At 41.9% G+C, this 20,532-nt stretch overlaps 1 protein-coding gene across 1 annotated transcript in view; it reads right to left on the reverse strand.

Annotated features, from left to right (window-relative positions):
* Positions 1 to 835: 835 nt before the first annotated feature.
* LOC137571587 (retinoic acid receptor responder protein 1-like) overlaps positions 836 to 20,532 on the reverse strand; it is a 59,792-nt gene continuing 40,095 nt past the window's right edge. Inside the window, exons 2-6 of the mRNA XM_068280918.1 lie at positions 6,904 to 6,966; positions 6,640 to 6,814; positions 2,863 to 2,999; positions 1,236 to 1,298; positions 836 to 1,140 (exon numbers count right to left, since the gene is read on the reverse strand). Of these exons, the coding sequence (XP_068137019.1) occupies positions 1,000 to 1,140; positions 1,236 to 1,298; positions 2,863 to 2,999; positions 6,640 to 6,814; positions 6,904 to 6,966 (579 nt within the window). The 3' untranslated portion in view covers positions 836 to 999. The remainder of the gene's footprint in view (positions 1,141 to 1,235; positions 1,299 to 2,862; positions 3,000 to 6,639; positions 6,815 to 6,903; positions 6,967 to 20,532) is intronic.

Genomic DNA, 20,532 nt, shown 5'->3' on the forward strand with positions numbered 1-20,532 from the left:
AGTTTGCCTTCAACCCTGAGACGCTGTGCCCAGGCTGAGGGATTCTGCACATTGGAGAGCTTGTCTTGTCCTATTATACAGTAGTTACAGAAGTAACCACAGACTAGATGAAAGAGGGACTGGGGAACAAAGGATCCATATGATGGAATCAAATCTAATTACAATCTAGAGCTTGAGAGAAAATAAAGTAGTGCCACCTTTTGACATAAAAGATGGAATTTCTACCTCACATGCAATCAGGAGCTTTAGAGCAAACAAGTCAGAAACCTGGGCAATATGCATTAAGTATATGATTGGAAATGGGTAATAAGCTCTTTGTGAAAACTGCATGTCAGTATTATAAGAAGTTGCTGTCATAAAGCCAGTAATAAAAGTAAACTGACACTGAAAATAGTTAATCTCCTCCTCAATCCAATTAGAGTAAAATAAAAAACCCACAATGCAGTAGACACAGGGCCAAGGCATTCACACTACAGGATGCATCCATAAACACAGTTTTATGCAGGTTTTCCCAACGCACAGCATGTGTTATGGCCTCTCTTATTTTGCCACAACTGCAACGTTTTAACCAAGCAATAAACAACCTGCTTTTATCGGAGGATTGTACTGGATGTCTCTCATCTCTATAGCGCAATGCCAGTAGCAGCAACACAATAGAACCCAACGGGAAATTGTGTGCGTTGTGCGATATAATGTTCCTTGCCGCGTTACATTGCAATGCACGGAAATGCACAGCTGTACTGTGAACTGTAACATGAAAGTCTATGGACTTTCATGTTACCATGCAGATCACACACTGTGGATGAGCCCTAACAGATTACAGGATATATTATAATTATATTATATATTTGCATATTTATTCACTGAATAAGCTCCAGGTTTTGATTATTTTTACATGCAGTTTTCACTAAAAGTAACTTCAGATTTTTCATCATATGCTCCATTTCTATTGCACAAGTTTGCTGCTGTTGACTTAATATTTTATTTAGAAAGCGATGATTATTTAAAGTTTCCTTGGAAGCCAGATCCTTCTTCAGCCTTGTTTCCAGATCCAGAGTCAGCATCATCGGTGCAGCTGTAGTCCACCTTAGGTGCTTTGCCAGGTGCCCAGACAACATGGACATTACAGGCCACCATTTCCTGCAGGAACAAGGAATATAACCCCATTAGTTTCACACTCCATTCCTTTTACATGGAACTGGTCTCATGGATTTTACTGATGCCTGTTCAGTTACCTCAGATGGTCTTTCATGAAGGTAGAGATCGTAATCAAAGGCGATAAAACTGTCCTGTCTCAGCTGGTAAAAGAAAATAATAAAATATTCAGATACATTTTTATTATTGACACTGTAAAATAATAAATAATACTGATAATAAATATGGAGCTGATCTGATATGGATGGGAAAAGGTCACTCAATTGGACTTGTAAGGGGGTTGTGAATGATCCAGGGAATTGTAAATAGTACATTAAAATGGAAAACACGAGAGAGAAAAAAAACCTTACACATCTACTAGTTTCAAGCCTGTTTGGGTGCAGTTGGCCCTGCCAGGGTATAGATTTTGACTACTCACGCTCCATCGACTCTTTGCTCTTGCCAGTTTCGCTGCAGTGACGTCACTGCAGCCTGATTGCTCTGCTGTCAATATGACAGCAGAGCTCTGTGTGCTGGTCGGGAGACGATTTCATTGGCTCCTGACCCTGTGATCACTGTGAGCAAACCACAGCGATCACAGCTTCAGTTTTTGAAAAACAAAAAAAAAGGTCTCTGTTAAGGGGCTAGAGACACAGAGTACAGAAGTAGTTTTAAAAAGTACCAAATCTAGCCCATACAGCGTAAGACCAAATAGACAAACCTCCCTCGAGAACATCAGTGTAATATACATGCACCAAAATGACAATGAATAAATACATTGAATATGAAACCGCTTTAAAAACCTAAGGTTTTGCAGCAGTGGAGAGGCACAACCCTGTGCCGCCCACAAGGGCTAGGCCTGCAAATCCAGGACAGCAGGAATACTACAGCATAGACATCTCAACTATACAATAGCACAACACATTTTGTGAGCTGGCCTGGAGGGCATTCAATAACAAACTGATATTATATTTATGCAAGTATAACTAAGTTACAAAAGTGCCCCAAAGTTGTATGCTTGTTAGGCCCATTAAGGTAGAAAAGTCTTGTTCTAACTGGCACTGATCTGGTATATGCACTGGAAGAGCGTGCTGACCTGATACAGGATATTTACTGCAGCCTATTGACTGCGCCTAAAGCTAATATATTAACTGATCCAATAGTTTGATGGTTGGATTTACCATCAATTCTCTAGGTGGGTAAATGGAATCTGAAGATTTGGTTGCAGACACCGATGATGTCAGTCTATGTCCACAAACTAGACAAACATTGTGACTGAATTTGTACAAGCAGCAAAGCTCTTCAAACACATCATAAAAGGATATGACATATTAAAATAAATACAAATGCATCAGAGCCATATCAATATTATCCCATAAAAGGTTCCCATTAACAGTACAATTTTTTAACCAAATGTGATCTTTCGATGCAATTTTGATGATCGAATTGTATAGAAAATGATTCTTTGATCGAATGCTATATAGGATAAAATTGATCTGAAAGTTGGATTTTATGATCGAATTTGAAGAAAGAATCGTTCAGTAAATGTGAACAATCGATAATTACCTTCCGATTACTTTCGATCTTAAAAATCGCATCGAAAGATCGCATTTGGTGAAAAAATTGTACCGTTAATGGGCACCTTAATACCCATGTCTGTACATGTCTTCTAGAGCCAGCCACTCTTGTAACAGTCATTTCAAGCTGCATTTTTGTTGTTCTACGTACCACTTGTTTGACTTTCCTAATTCGGGCCATGGTGTACTGCTTGTCTTCTGTAGATTTATCCACAATAACATAGCTGCTCCCCAAAATGGCCAGATTCCATACAGGCTCCAGCTGTGGCTCAATGTTTCCATTGTTGTCTGATATCAGTGAAACATAAGAACAGTTACAATGATACAGAGGAAAGGAAATGGATACACAATAGATACACTCTTTACAAATAAAATGTCTTCATCACTGAGGAGTATCAGGATTATGGTTAAATGTTGCTACAACAAAGGAAAGTGTCTATGCTTAGCAGCAATACTGAATTGCATCATGTGTTTGCAAAACTGAAGTATGCCTTCCTCACAGTATGCTTACATCGGCGTCTTACAAAAGCAATCCATCAATGAAATAAACATAACCGTAAGTTATCTGTACTTTTATCTATTTACCATGACATCTTAATTGTGAAAGTCACATTTCTGCTTTCTTGTTAAAGGGACACCGAGCAGTGCAGAAACTATGGAAAGATGCATATCATTTTAAAGCTCTCTTTCTCCTCTTTCCAATGATATATAAACCGCCAATCTACGCCTTTTAGTTTTCGATATTTTCGCGATCGAATTTGCCGCGGCCGCGATTTCGATCGCGAAAATAGAGAAAACTAAAAGGCGTAGAATGGCGGTTTATGTGTCGTCAGAAAGAGGAGAACGAGAGCTTTAAAATGATATCCATCTTTCCATAGTTACATTGTATTACACAGGGCGACTTTTTCCTAAAGTCAGCAGCTCTATTCTGCTGAATAGAGCTGCTAACTTGGCCGCGGCAATTTCAATCGCAAAAATAGTGAAAACTAAAAGGCTTAGGGCGGCGGTTTATATAGCATTGGAAAGAGGAGAAAGAGAGCTTTAAAATGATATGCATCTTTCCATAGTTTCTGCACTGCTCGGAGTCCCTTTAAAGAGACACTGTAACATCAAAAAACGCCCCTGGGGGGTACTCACCTCGGGTGGGGGAAGCCTCGGGATCCTAATGAGGATTCCCACGCCGTCCTCTGTCCCACGGGGGTCTCGCTGCAGCCCTCCGTACAGCGGTGACGTCAATATTTATAAAATATAAACATTGCAGACTGACCTAGATACACATATAAGCTCACATGCAATTCACTTTTTCTTCTGAGTTTTCTCCTAGGTGAGATTTTCAAACCTTGTAAATAAAATGCTTTTTAACCACTTTACCCCCGCCCGTACAGATTTCTCCGTCCCTTTTTCCATCCTTTAACCCCCAGGGACGGAGAAATCCGTATTTTGCGCACTCCCGCCGCTGCCCGCGCTCCCGCTCGTAAACACGCCGCCGCCCGCTCGCCCGGAGATCAATGAACGGGAAAATCCATTCCCGTTCGTTGATCTAAGCCCCACAATGATTCGCTGCTCTCCTATGGGCAGCGCGATCATTGTGAGAGAAAACAAACACTCACAGCCTCCTTGTACTTCCTGCGAGCGTCCAGAAGGACGCTCACAGGTCGCAATAGACAAAAAGTTACTGTTGCCATCTTGTGGCCAAACAGTAAAACTACACCCTTAGCATTTTTTACATAGAAATAAATTAGTTTTACACTAAAAATTAACTCATTACCTCCCACACTCCCCATTTTTTTATTTTTTGTAATTAAAAAAAAATTTAAACATTTACAATTTAAAAAAATACATAAATAGTTACCTTAGGGACTGAACTTTTTAAATATTTACGTCAAGAGGGTATAACACTGTTACTTTATAAACTATGGGCTTGTAATTAGGGATGGACGCAAAACTGAAAAAAATGCACCTTTATTTCCAAATAAAATATTGGCGCCAAACATTGTGATAGGGACATAATTTAAACGGTTTTATAACCGGGACAAAAGGGCACCTAAATTTCATGGGTTTTAATTACAGTAGCATGCATTATTTAAAAACTATAATGGCCGGAAACTGAAAAATAATTAATTTTTTTCCCACATTTTTCCTATTTTCCCATTAAAACACATTTAGAATAAAATAATTCTTGGCATAATGTCCCACCTAAAGAAAGCCTAATTGGTGGCAGAAAAAACAAGATATAGTTCATTTCATTGTGATAAGTTATGATAAAGTTATAGACGAATGAATGGATGGAGCGCTGAAAGGTGAAAATTGCTCTGGTGGTCAGGGGGTAAAACCCCTCAGTGGTGAAGTGGTTAAACCACCAGCAAGCAGGACAAGTTCAAAAATTGCCTTCTAGGAGAAAACTCAGGAGAAAAATGTAATTGCATACAGGCCTTAGTATATCACAAACAGGCGTACTCCTCTCACATTTTTGCAAATATATTATATATCTTTTCATGGGACAACACTGAAGAAGTGACAATGTAAAGTAGTCAGTGTACACAAGGCGATTTTTTGTAATTTTGCCTCAGGCGGCAAAAAGTCTAGGGCCGGCCCTGGGGCCCCCCCCTCATGTCAAATAATCTGATAGGTAGATTGTGTGGGGGCAGAGCCACGGTATGTAAGGTAGAGTCAAAGCAACTTGCCTGGGGCCCATAACACCCTCCCCCTGCATTGATGCGTGTTCACCAATCACGCAGCAGGGAAGACAGAGATGACCACACAACTCCTGTTATTCCACAGTAGAATTGCCAGAAGAGGCTCGAGTGGCACTGCCACTGTTTGGGCCCCAGACCCTTCCTGGGCCCCATACTACTGTCCCTCTTGTACCGCCCTGATGGCTGCCCTGAGTGTGCAGCTTGTATAACAGTGTAGATTTGCCGTCCCATGAAAATAACTCAACACGCAGTCATTAATGTCTTTATGTCAATAATGTCACTTTTGGGTGTTTAGTTTATTTGTATGCGCTGGTCCATATAGATTATGCCCTAGGATCAGTGTTCAATACTTTGTGACATACTAGGGTTATAGCGCATTTAGTTAAGCTATAAGTGTATATTGGTCAGTCTGTTATGTTCATATTTATATTTTGACTTTTACTAACAAAGGTTATATTTCAACTATTTTATGATACTTTCCAGAGAGGGTCCTGCCTTGTGCAACTAATTACTCCTGCAGATAGTGGGAGTTTCCACACAGTGTCACGGCAACATTCAGTTAACTTTTTCTCCTAGGTGATATTTCATATCTTATCAATAAAATGACTTTTAGGCAACCAGCAAGCAAGAAAATACACAGAATAATTTCAACAGTACTTGTTCACCTACTTTTTAGTACCTTTTCAATAGCAGAGTGCTGAAAAGTGATTTTAAACAGTCGTTTTAAACAGAAGATGAAAAATGATCTCCTAGAAGAAAAAGTGAACTGAACGAGCGCCAAAGAGCTGCTGCCAATGTTACAATGAAGTAGAAATATGAACAGAACCAGACCCTTTGCTTTTTTGCATAAAAAGTTTGTTTATTTCCTGAGCACGCATTGATTGTTATGTGGCATAGCTCTGTATGTCTTGCTTCTTCCATGCTGTAAACCCGTACCAAAGGTAGTGCCAACACTTGCTATATCTAATTGCTTGTTGTAAAAACTTGTATTGAAGCACAATCTTACAATATATTTATGGAAGAACCATTGGCAATTTCAGTGAAAGAAAATGTAAATGGCCCAATTTCAGTTATGCAACTAATAAAGTCAATCAAGAGTCTTTCTGTGTCATTCAGCAGGTCTGGGGGATGAAGGACCTTAAAGAAAAGTTATTGGATGGAGACATTGCTAACAGTTAGGTCAATATACTATTACGTTTTAATGAAAGGGTTACAAAGCCATGTATTCTCACCAGGAATATTTTCTCCAGTAATTGGGGAGGTTTGTGCCTTCATCGTCTTGTAGAACTCATAGTCCTCATCCTTGGCTTGTTTCTGAACTTTATTGCTTGAACAATTGACATAAATGGAAGGATGAGGTTTCCCTTGCAGGAAGAATACTGATGCAGTACACAGCCCTACGTTTTCCTACCATGGAGAAGAAGACAATATTTCAGTACAAGAGGCCTCCATAACTAAGCAGGCAACTGCGTTAGGCCCATACATTATGGACTTACCATGGTTTGGGAGACTCTGGCATTGAATTCCACATAGTATTTACGTCCAACTTCTGGTACTGTCTGCAAGATAAATGGTTTCTTGTTAAAATTACTGTTTGGTAACATATAAAACAAATGCTACTCGATTCTCTAGGAATGTTGTAAGCTGAAAATGTTTCTTTCAATCAGCCTGATTATCTCCTCCTTTCCTGCCAGCCCTCAGGCATTTGCACTAACGAAGATAGCCAGTAATCCATCTCTCATCTTAAAGCAATCATTTTTCATGTAAGAAGCTGTGCAATACTATAAGAAAAACTGCATTTCTTACAACAATCAGTTCCTCAATTTCTTAAACTATTTGCCTTCACAGAGTGCACTTTGTTATATTTTACCATTACAAGACTGCATACTGTTGCTTTATTTTCATGTTCCCCCAATAGTCTCAAAAGGGACTCTGAAGCGATTCTAAAGGGTTGTTTTCATGTTATTTCCTTACAGCTGGATGCCACCCAATGTGTTCTGCCTTCCAAGTGCCGTTCATACATGCCCCCATTTGCTGCTATCTGCTAGTAAATGCAGCTTGTCAACAGAGAAACATGAAGGGGAGGCATCAGGTGCAGTGGGGAAGCCCAGTGCACTTCCATTGCAGTAAAAGATGTACTGCAGCCATGCCCCCCAAAAAGAAAAACTACCAGAATCCTGATGTCTTAGGGATCCCTTCTGTCCCATTTTTGCTGCTACCGTGTTTTTCTGATCTAAAATCCGTTTATAAAATATGATTTTATCTAGGAAAATGGCTGCAACCCTGGAACTACTTCTGGGGTTGTGGCCATCTTGCCACATAAAATCAAATTTAACAAACTGAGTTTAGATCATAAAAGTATCAAAGAGCGATGAAAACATTACAGAGGGGGCTGGAAGACAACAGGATTAGTATTTTATTCTTATTAGGTTTTGCAAACACACAGGTTTGCTCTAATCGTCGTACAAACATGGAAGAAGTGCTCGGTAGGGGCTAGAACACAATCCCTCTGGTAGCAGGTGACAGTGCAGGACTGAGGCAGTGCAGACTTAGTTGCTACAGAGGGGGGTGGAGAGCCGACAGAGCAGTACATGATAAAGTATCAAGGAGTCGGCAGGGTGAGCTGGGTAAACAATGCCCTCGGACAAGTCGATCTACCTTGCTGATCAATGGCCAAAGCACCGAGTAAGGTCAGGGGCGGCTGTACAGAGTAGATTCTTGGCATAGGTGGCTCTGACTAGCCCAGAACCATGTCGCATATGCACAAGGCAGCTCTCACCCCCGACTATGGAGGAGATCATCATGGCAACAGGTAAGTTTATAAAGCAGCCAGCTCAGGGATTTTATTTGAACGATTTCTGTGACAACTGCACTGATTGGAACCTACAGATTACTGTTGTCACTTACAGCTCACTGAATAGGCTATCTGGTATTCTGTACATGCAGTGACTAATTTAAGCTTTTTCTGGTCTATTACCTGAGAGGGAACCGTGACTTTTACACAGATGACATTACTTTGGGATAAAGGCAGGCAGTATAATTATATATTCAGCTGTGGAGTTGGCATTTTAATTGTATGTTATGCCACATTGTAATTCCACTGCAAGCATCCAGTGGAAATAAAACACAGGAGTAAAAATGATAAATACAGGAATGCAGAAAAGCTCCCTGATGGGAGCCAAGATCTTCTTTATTGAAAGGCCCGAGTGCTATCCACTGCCAGTGAGCTGCCTGTTGGAAGAAAAGCCAGAGTGCTATCTACTTAGCCAGTGAGCTGCCTGTTGGACGATAACTACAGATATGTACTTACTTTTGTATATTACACCTGTCTACATCAATGCCACAAATTATCTTCACCCATCAGTTTAAAGAAAATTTCTTAAGGATGTAAAAGGCTTCTAATCTACAGAAGAAGCCAACTTCTATAATACAACATTCCAGGGTTATTATCCACTACTGCAGCAATGGCTAAACCAAATCCTTTATTTAGAATTCCAAGATGGGCTATGATAGAAATTATACACACCACAATATATATGTATATCTATATGTTCAAAGAAAAACTCCATCGTGTTTGCTATAAATGGTCATAAATCTAGATTGACAATGCAATTTCATGTTATAAAATGAATTTTCCCATTTCACTCTGCAGCTAGTTAACAGTATCCAACACTGACAGTAAGATGACATTGAGCTTTTTTTTGCAACTGTGGTACTCTGATTAAAGTACTGTTGCTATGAGACAGCCCAGAAGCTCCCACCTTGCTGCATAATTGTTTAGCTGCACAGGGCAGGAGGATATGCTACTAATTTTCAACCCCTGCACCAATCCACCACTTGGTAGTAAACTCTGACACTCCTATATGCCAGGTTCTGCTAGAACACTGGTGTTGAACTCCAGGCCTGGAGGGCCAGATCCATGCCAGTGTTTAGGATGGACTGAGAAAGAAAGGAATGTGTTCTACCTGATAGACCACACCTCTCCTGATTCAGACCCATCAATTCATTTAAGCTGTGGCAAAAATGTGTGAGGACCTCAACCCTCGAAGGACCGGTTTGACATCCCTGTGCTAGAAACACTTACTACTGGCTGTGTTGTACACTTGGAAAATGCTAGCCATTCATTCTTGCAATGTTCTATATACAAGTTGAAGTGAAAGCGCCAAGTTTTTCAATCTTCAAAAGTAAAATGTTCTTCCATTCAAGGTATTTATTTAAAACCCAATGCCTGGCACAGATCTTAATATGCTCCTTGAAGGTGCGCCCAATTGCTAATCTTATGCTAGGTATACACCATGCAATTTTCTGGCAGATTTACCTGCCAGATCGATTATTTCCAACATGTCCGATCTGAATTTCAAGCAATTTTCCAATCAATTTTCATAGAAGTGAATGAAAATTGATCGGAGAAAACGATCAGAAAATCGATCGAAATTCAGATCGGACATGTTGGAATTAATTGATCTGGCAGATAAATCTGCCAGAAAATTGTATGGTGTGTACCTAGCATTACTAAATCTATGTAGTAAAGGAATAATTCAGTAAATATACTTTAAATGGACACTTTGAAGAGGAACTTTAACCCAGGATTGAACTTCATCCCAATCAGTAACTGAAACCCCCTTTCCCACCAGAAATATTTACCTTTTCTTGATTAGATCATCAGGGGGTCTGTATGGCTGATATTGTGACTAAACCCCTCCCACAGTGTGATGTCATGATCACTGTTCTGACAGTTTTCCGCCTGTGAACTTTATTGCATTGTGGGAAATAAAGACTTTTCCCCACTGCCAAGCAAGCAATCTCTCCCTCTGCGCATAGAACTCTCAGTAACGAACATTCCATACAGATCACCTAGCAGAACTTAAGATGTCACCACAAGTAATAAATTTCAGAATGTAAATCAGGGAGAGGAAAGATTTTATAATGGGCAAATACCGACTATATAATCTAAATTGAATTTTATTCATTATGTTATTTTCACTACAGTTCCTCTTCAAGTAGTCTCTCATATTATATAGAAGTGGTAAGATTGTACAACCAAGATTGTATCATTGATGGACACCTTAACAGCTTAGTAAGCAGCGAGGCCAACATATAACATTTTGGTGAAACAAGGCTAAAATCATGCAGGCTTGAGGCAGGCCAGTTAAATGACCAGATTCCTGGCTGCCAGCATTACTCTGCAATTGGTTATGCAGCACTAAGATAATCCTCGGAAAAAGGTTATTCTTTTTCTCATAGAGATGACAACAATATAATAATTGTGCTTGTAGGTCAGATGTAATAATAGCAGCCATATGGCTGGCGGTAAACTGTAAAATATTACCGGCGATGTAGCCCTTTTTCTACATCATAAAAGATGAATGGGAATAGAAGTGGAAGTGTATATAAAAATAGCAGCTTCTAATGGAAAGGAAGGATAGAATATATAATCTCTGCATTAATTATAGTGCTTCCTCTGTGTACAGAAATGCAAAGCCTTCTGATACGGTAAATATGTATCCCTTCTTTGTTTATTTAGAATTATAGGAGTACTGTACCTCCTTACAGAACTGGAAGCATTTTTACCTTATCAGGTTAATAAAGATGCTGAATGTAGCTTAATGAACAGGTCTGCATGTCTGTAATATAATCCTGTAATTATCAGTGCAAGTCTGCTAGTGGTTAAAAAAAACAATGTGAAGCCCATCCTAAAAGAGTTGCTCGATTCAATGCTGATGCCAAATACTAGAATACGGTTACAGCAACTTATTCTTGCCGTATCAGTTCATCTTGAGGCAGGAAACAGGACTTCAGGCAAACAGAACTCACGATAAAAAGCAGGGCTTTATCAGGAAAGCTCACATTCTACATTAGACAGGAAGAGTCTACAGCATGCTAGGGTTGGAGTTCTGTGGAAATGGAATGTTATGCTAAGGATAAGATTACTATGTGGGAAGTTTCCATGTTCTTTATGGGGATTTTTGAGGGGCCCTTTTCAATTTTTCACGTGATTAAGCAATAATTGTGCATTTATATGACATCAACACTGCAAAACAAAACTGTTGACTTCCCTCAAACTGTCCTGCAAAGGTGCTGATGGTCCAGAGGTGGAGTTGGGTTTAAAGCATAGGCTCCACTGGCAGTGACAAGCTTGTATTTTAGAACAGAACTAAAGTCAACAATGATAGTATTTTCCGTTATTAATCAGTGAATTCCTTTAAGTTATTTTAAGTGCAAGTATGTAAGAGTGCTTTAAATCTCTTTAGCCTAAATCATCATTTTCATGGAGCCCCAGTCTGAAGCAGGATTGATACAGATAATTAATTATTAGCGCTGGGTCCCCATTTAGATTTCCAGCCAGGGTACTATCTGCACAGAATTTGTATGTTCTCCCTGTCTGTGTGGGTTTCCTCTGGGCACTGTGGTGCAAAACAGGTCACTTGGGTGTCAGCAGCGCTTTGGTAAAATGGGTGCCACATAGACCGCAATTACCGGGAAGGGGGCTAAATGTGGGCAGCGGCGGTGACCCATAAATATGGGTAATTTACTGATATTCTACTACCAGTTATCCTTAGTTCCCACATTATGACAGTGCCCTTTTACATGTATGCCTCTGGTTTCCTCCCAAAACAAACACAAAACACACATTAATTAAATGGCTTACTCCTAGACTGGCCCTAGACTATGATGGACAAATGTCTACGGTAGGGACAAGATTGTGAACCCCTCTAAAGGAGAGTTAGTGACAGCTTCGGAAGAGGTCAGCGCTATATAAATACTAAATAATAAAAATCCAGATAAATCAGTTTAGGGGGATAGTTACTTGCGACTGTTTTTGATTAGATCTTAATTTCATTATTTGTAACTTTTAAACTTCTGATCCTTAAAATACCCCTGAGCTAGGGACAAAATAAATAAAAATGAATACGGCCTATGATGTGTAAAACTTAAAGCTATAGGCTTGGTATACACCAGCGTTTCTGGATGCTTGCTTGGCTTACAAGGGTCAAAAGGGATAATTTGCATATTTAGTGGTAGTGCATTGTGGGTAACCACAAATGTTCACTTATAACTGAATTATTGCAAATTTCCTTCTGTTTTAAGAAGGCAATTACACCAAGCTTTGCTTTTTTAGTAGGAGGGTTTTTTGGTTCCTTTTATCCCCCTATACATTCCTAGTAGTTTGGGTCACCCTGAGCTGCTTGGTTACTCTGATGGGCTACAAGTGGGGGAAGGCGGGGGAGGGGGCAACGAGGAGCGAGAGGACACTTCTGAAAATCTAGCCTACCCTGGGCTTCATTTAATATTTTCTCTTGGTACTTTATGGGCTTATTAGCACCATCAAACATGGCTGTGCATTATACCACCCTGCGTGGACATTGGCTTATCTGTTGCAGCACTGAACCATTGAATACAATGAATGGGGCAGCACTGCACTGTGAGCAGAAATGCATGCAGCTGTGTGGTTACACTTTTCTCATTTTAGTGTGAACATTAAATAGGCTATAAATGGTCTTTTTAGTGTCCTTGCAGATTGCACACAACTGCATGAGATGGCAATACATGTTGTGTGAACTAATTCTTAGAAAGCAGCCAAGGGATTGCAATTTAGGAAAAACATAAAGTTCCTTCTAAAAAGGAAGAACATGATGTTCTAGTCTGGGAAGAGTTGTGTAATATTACTTCATGCTGCACACAACCACTTTACATACTGTTTGTCTGGGATACAGAGAAGTCTGGGAGAAAAGGCATAATGAATAAATTCCCCATGCAGATCCAGCACGCTTATTACTTAAGGCAGACGCTAACTCAATGTCACCTGATGGAGATCGGGACCTGATTCCTTGGGCATATTGTAGGGCTGAGGCTGTGCAGAAGTCATAAGGCGAGCGGGCTAGGTGGGGAGAACAATGCTCTCTGCGCTTACTTGGCCGAAGTGATCCGCCAGGACAGATGTCTAGCTAAGCGGTCGCGAGGGATTTAGGGCTGCCATACACCTGAGATTCTCGGCAGAGGCGGGTGGTCATCATCGGCAGTCTCAGCCAAGTTTGATCCTGCGAGTGTACGGAGCTTAGAAGATATACTGGTAGGTGATCAGAGGCGCCAGCAGAATAAAATTAGTATAAAATTGTTAAGAATTGCCGGGAGGGAAAGTGGTGGACTTCCCCTCAATAATTAGACACCAAGGTCTGTCATCGAATCAAACGAATACATTTATTCAATAGTACCCCAAAATCTGCAACGCGTTTCGTGGGAGCAGACCCACTTCTTCAGGCAATAAAACGGGGACACTATTGGGGTACTATTGGGGTACTATTGAAGAAGTGGGTCTGCTCCCACGAAACGCGTTGCAGATTTTGGGGTACTATTGAATAAATGTATTCGTTTGATTCGATGACAGACCTTGGTGTCAAATTATTGAGGGGAAGTCCACCACTTTCCCTCCCGGCAATTCTTAACAATTTTATACTAATTTTATTCTGCTAGCGCCTCTGATCACCTACCAGTATACTTGAGTCCACCCCAGGTGGAGGGGTGACCCTACCCCATTTTTTCTGATCTACAGAGAGCGACTTCTTAATCCTGAGTGAGGACAGGTCTAATCTCCTCACCTGCCTATACAGTGGTTGCCTGAGCGGTAACCTATGTTTGTGAGTATAACCATCTCACCTATTCATTTCCCTTCGTATCTCTGACATACTACACCATATTGGGCTCTCGATTTCTCTCTTTTTTACAGGAGCTTAGAAGATGATCACTTTCCTAGAATTTTCTGTGCAAGTTAAATTCATGGAAAAATTATGCATGAATACTTGTCTGTTTGACTGGCTACACCAGGCATAGGCAAACTTGGCCCTCCAGATGTTAAGGAACTACAAATCCCACAATGCATTTGCCTTTATAAGTCATGACTGTGGCTGTCAGACTACTGCAATGCATTGAGGGACTTGTAGTTCCTCAACAGCTGGAGGGCCAAGTTTGCCCATGCCTGGGCTACACTGAGCCATGACCAACCTATTATGAAAAATAGATCACCTGATAAATTGTTCCTGTAAGTCTCCATGTATTCTCCAAGTAAAATGACCATCTCTACTTATTACATCTTGAATTTCCATTGAATTGACTTATCTGATTGAACTGAAATCAGATGGGAACACACTGCTAGTGTAAGTACAGCAGATTGTTGCTCTTTTGATCTGCTTACCTCCTATAGTCAATCTGGAAAGATGATTACTACTTGGTACTTTGTATTGTCATGTAGGATGTTTTCAACTGCATCAGCTGTTTCCAGTTTGTGCTATTCCCTTTCCATACTGTTCAACATGAAAACACAATACAAAAAAAAAAAAGAAAAAACTATAGGTGGCCTTTACAGGAAACATTAAATAAGAGGAATATAAAGATTTCCAGCTTTATTGCCTTTAAAAAAAATGTAAATTGCTGAGCTGTCAAGTTCACACTTTGGGTGCAGTAGTGTACATTTGCAACAAGCATACAGCTAGACTGAGTCAGATTATCAGACTTGCTGCTTGTTCCATATCAGAGCACATTGTAGACAATGGATCAGGCTGTGGCCAGTTACAAAATGGAATGGTCCATGTGCTACCTGATCGCCATCTTTGGAATGGGTTGAGTCTGACCATCATAGTGATTGAGTAAAGGGATATTACACACAAAGGGTTAATGATAAAACATCTACAATGTTTTTAATAATACAAAAATGTACACACCTTCCTTAAAAATAAATGTATGTACCCTGCTCCTTATGTACCTATTTAGCATCCTCATCAGATAAATCCACATCCAGACTTCAGCTTCTTCTTTTGTGTGCTTCTTGATTGGCTGAAACCCCATTGTCCACACTCACCAGCCAATGAAAGGAACCGCAGCATCAACAGGTTGTATTTGGCCACTGACGAGTCACTCTGGGCAATGCAAAATGGACCCATAAGGATCTTTAGTGGTGTATATAAATTTGTCAGAGAGGATCCATGTTGGTCTATGGGCCTGGACCCGCGGGAACCCTTAGACTCAAATTCCAACATTCCAGTGCCAGTTATTCCTGTCATTTAGTTTTGTCAGGTGTGCAGTGAGTGTGGGTGACAGGGCAATGATTGCCCTTTCAAGCAAGAAAACAGATAAAGAAGACAATGTGGATTCAGCTTAATTCTCCTCAACCTTACTATAAACACCAGTTAGGGAGAAAATGATCCCTTTAGTAAAATAGGCTCTGAATCTCCAGGCCCCTGGTTTACTACAAGTGTGAGATAGTATTCTGTCATCACCAGTGGAATCAGTGGTGGTTTGCTTGTATATTTAATGCTCAGTGATGGAAGCACAGTTGAGCAGCAGGTTAAGTTGTGCCGTTACCTCTGCCATGTTCCAGTTAGATCACTCTGCTACAGAGATATTTTCCTTTTAGAAACAATGTGATGATAATTGCAGTCAGGGCTGTGCAGGGAAGATAATCCAAGGCGGAGATCTAGATATGACTCTGCTTTATCCCCGACCTCTCATTTTCCTCCAGTCTTCCTCTTAGCAGTACAGCGCGATGCTTAATTGTATTTCCCAAGCAGAAAGGCATTGCTCTACCCCTGAATGGATAACAATGGCAAACATAGAACAGGCTTGTACTGTAACAGAGGCTGTCAGGCTCTGAATAGGCCACAATATTTCATGGTTTTCCCCTCACACTTTGTCTGCTGTTACTGTAATTGGTCATGCCATAGCCTACAGTGGAACAAAATGACTGGAAGAAATGCTTTACGGGTACTCCTAGGAACGGACTTGCTCTGTTGGTTTTATGAGCATAAGTCATTACATATATTAATGATTCACCCAAATGGCGTGGGGGGCACTGGGTCTGGAAACATATGCATTTAACTCCATCGGTGTACGGTTCCTTTTATTGTGAGTCATACAGTACAAAATAAATAAAATGGCCAGACTCAGATCAGTCTGTGTGCATGGATAGGGAACTGGCTAACGGACAGAAAACAAAGAGTTGTGGTCAATGGATCATATTCAAAATGAGTGACTGTTAGCAGTGGTGTCCCAGGGGTCAGTACTGGGTCCAGTGCTCTTCAATTTATTTATTTATGATACAGTAGATGCAGTAGAAAGCAATGTTGCTATTTTTGCAGATGATACAAAATTGTGCAGACTCATCAACTCTCAGGAAGATGGGGACATATTGCAACAGGATCTGGATAGGATGGCTATATGGGCACATAAATAGCAGATGAAATTCAATGTTGAAAAATGTAAAGTCATTCATTTTGGTCGTACCAATGGTCTAGCACCATACAAAATAAACGGAATACAGATGGGGACATCAAACTTGGAGAAGGACATAGGAGAAGGAAGTTAAATAATCATATTCAATGCCAAGCCGCTGCAGTTAAAGCTAATAAAAAAAGGTTTTCCTTTTCCTTCCCTTACTCCCCCTTTCCCTTCCCTTCTCCCCTTTTCACCTCACTTTTTGCCCATCCCTCTCTCCCCTCCTCTATGATACTGCAAGATTTTGTGTATTACCCATGCCATTTTTTTTAAATTGTACATGGATTTCACTTGTTCTTAATTGAGCACTATTTGTACTTTTATATACATGCTTTGTATTTCATGCTATGTCTATTTAAATTGTTCACTGTTCGCATTTATGTGTTAATAGGGTTAGTGGTCAGATTTATGCTTGCGAGAGCAATGTACCGGTTGAGCAGATCTCTCCTTCTTCAAAATTAATACAATTTTGGGATGTATTAAAAGGGAAATAAAAACTAGAGATGCTAGCATAATATTGCCCCTGTTTAACTCTCTAGTAAGGCCACCTCTGGAATATGGAATTCAGTTCTGGGCACGACATTACAGGAAAGATATTGCAGTTTTAGAGCAGGTGCAGAGACGGGCAACAAAATTGATACGAGGGATGGAAGGTCTCACTTACCAAGAAAGGGTAGATAAACCGGGTTTATTTAGTCTAGAGAAAAGAAGCCTTTGCTGGAAATACACCAAACAATTTTCTTTTAGATTTTTCTGTTAGATTTTCTGTAATTAGATTATTTTCTGCAGAAACTGGTCATTATCTCTGGTGCATTGTCTTCTGGTTATCTCCTGCTGAGTAGAACAATGCCTAATTGCTAGGCAGATAGATGGTTAGATAGGTCATTTCCAACATGTTGGAAATGACCTATCTGGCAGGTATATCTAACAGAAAATCTAACAGAAAATTATATGGTGTATTCCCAGCATTATGCTGGATCCACACGGTGCGTTCGCGCACTCGATTTCCCGTCGATTCGTTTTTTTCCAACATGTCCGATTTGGATTTCGATGGATCGTTAGGTCGATTCGGCATACTTTGCATGCGAATCGACCTAACGATCCATCGAAATCCAAATCGGACATGTTGGAAATAAACGAATCGACTGGAATCGAACAGGAAATCGAGTGCGCGAACGTACCGTGTGGATCCAGCATTAGAGGGGATCTAATTAACATGTATAAATACATCAGAGGGCAATATAAAAGCTTGGCGGATGAGCTTTTTGTCCCAATCTGCACAGTGATCTCCTAAAGACAAGCTTGTTCAGCACTTTGCTAAGTGATGTAAACTGATCAGAACTGTGAGAAGGAGTAGGAGGAGCTGGATAATGCTGAGGTATAAAATGCTGTTGTTCTAGGTACAGAGCAGCAGCAAAGCCGGTATGGAGACTTTCCAACCATTTGGTAAGTGTCGCCAGGGCCGGCCCGCCCATGAGGCGGGGTGAGGCGAGTTCCTCAGGCGGCAGGAAGTGGAGGGGCAGCACCAGGCATAACGAGGAAGTAACTGCACCTGGTTCTTGCCGCCTTCTAGTCTGACTGGAGAGGAGAGTGAGTGCTGGTTTACCGCTGCCCGGCCCGCCTGATTGGCTGCTTCCTCAATTTGCCTGCAGGCTGCAGTGCAGACTCTGCAGTGAAGTCCTGGCTGTGACGCCTCTGTGCCTGCACACACCGTGAGTCATTGACCCGGCCGCCCGGACTGTGTTCTGCCTGGGACCCGCCCCCTGCCCGCCCCCAACTAGGCTGTGCAGTGCACCGCACGCCAGTTCTGCTGCCACGTGCCACCCACCGTGATGCCGCCGGTCTCCGAGTCCGACGACTCCGAGCTCTGCGGCCTCTCCAAAAGCAGCCTGCTAGATGATGATGATGGCGGCGGCTGCTGCCCGCCCTGTTGTCCCTGATTGTGTCAGTCACGGTCACTGAGCGCCGCCGTGACGACGACGATGACGATGATGACGAGCCTGCCGCCGCTGTTCACCGGCCTTGCCAGCGCGAGATGGAGCATGCCCTCCGCAGCCGTCTGTCCCCTGCCTTCCAGTGCAGGATGGATCATGCTGGATGCCCGACGCCTGCCCTCTGCCATTGCCGCCGCCAGACCCCATCCCCGGTGAGTCACTCTGCCTGCCTCAGTCCTCTCAGGCATGAGGAGCCACGGTTGGTCGGCCGTGGATTCCCTTTTTTTTTTTTTTTTTTTTTTACTGCTATGTGATGATGATGATGATGATGATGATGTCTGTACTGGTTGCCTACTTGCCTGCTGCTATAATAAAAGGGGTTGGGTCGGGGACATACAGGAGGGTGGCAGCAGCACCAGGCTTCACCAACTGCACGGTCTGCTGCTGTACTGCACCATACTTACAACCTGGGCTGGCTAGGCTAGCTATATTGCCAGTGGGACTGACTGAAGGCACCTAGTGGTTTGGATTGGGAGGAGAGATAAGGAAAGAGGCATGAAAGCATGGTCTGTCTGCGCTCCAACTATTTACGTCTGTAACGTCTCTGAGATGATCTCTGACAGCAAGGTGGTGAATCACAGTGGCATAGACTCTGACGACTGAATCATAATTGAACGAGTGTACCAGGCTTTAGCCCTCATCTTAGAAGTGGATGTGTTAGAGGATTTAAATGAATCATGTATAATCCAGGGAGTGGGACCGAGTTGGTTTGCTGAGACAGTGTGTTGGTTGGGTCAGGTTCACCGTGTGGAGAGGAATCGTCACGATTCCTCTCCACACCCAACCAACACACTGTCTCAGCAAACCAACTCGGTCCCACTCCCTGGATTATACATGATTCATTTAAATCCTCTAACACATCCACTTTTAAGATGAGGGCTAAAGCCTGGTACACACGTTCAATTATGATTGGCCAATCACTGACCAATTTTACCACCTGCGTCATGTAGTATGAGGCTGGGCAGCAGATATTGCACACTATGAGCAGATTATGTAGTTATCCCTTATACTACATGAAGGAAGGTGGTAAAATTGGTCAATGATTAGCCAATCGTAATTGAAAGTGTGTATCAGGCTTAATTCCGCTAAGAAAGACAGGAGGGAGAACAAGCAGATGGAGACAGACAGGGATATAGGGGGGGGGGGGGGGGCATCGGCTGAGGGGTGGGGGGTATCGGGGGGGGGGGCGCCTTCACGATCTTTGCCTCAGGCAGCAGAAAGTCCAGGACCGGCCCGCTAACTTTAAAATTGATCAAGGAGGCCAAACACGGGTTAGGAAGCACACGTGTACTTAAGAGAGGCACTATGGAGAAAAACTGTAACATTTAAAATCTATGCAGACACATACATAAGTGAATGCACAGTAAATTATTTCCTTCCTATACAGCTATCACTTACAGTAGGTATTATCAATCTGATGGCTCTGAATCACTCACCAGCAGGTTTTGATAGGGCCAGCGCTACCATAGCTGAAACATCCCAACAATCCTCAGCTGTATAGACCCCCCACCAGATAGTTAGGTGGTTCCTTGGGGTCCCGTTTCACTGCAGGAGTTCTCACCTGTCCAGCCATCACACTCCCCCTTTCTTTCTTCAGAGTCCTTACGTCTCCATCCCAGCGGCATCTCTGTCCCATGCGCAGGCTGAACAGGTGGGAGTACTCCACTGCAAGCAATAGACTGGGAACCCGAGGGATGGGACCCAACTTAGTTATATGGGGAGGAATGACAAGGCCACACAATGCTACTTGGAAGGAACAAAAAGGTACCACCTAATGCAGCTATCTTGGGGAAGATGTGAGGGGAACAAAGTGGACAGGCTACTGCTGCTATTGGGAGTAAAGGGCAGCCAATACTACGATATTGG

Source organism: Hyperolius riggenbachi, chromosome 4 (genome assembly GCF_040937935.1).
Source record: "Hyperolius riggenbachi isolate aHypRig1 chromosome 4, aHypRig1.pri, whole genome shotgun sequence".
NCBI lineage: Eukaryota > Metazoa > Chordata > Amphibia > Anura > Hyperoliidae > Hyperolius > Hyperolius riggenbachi.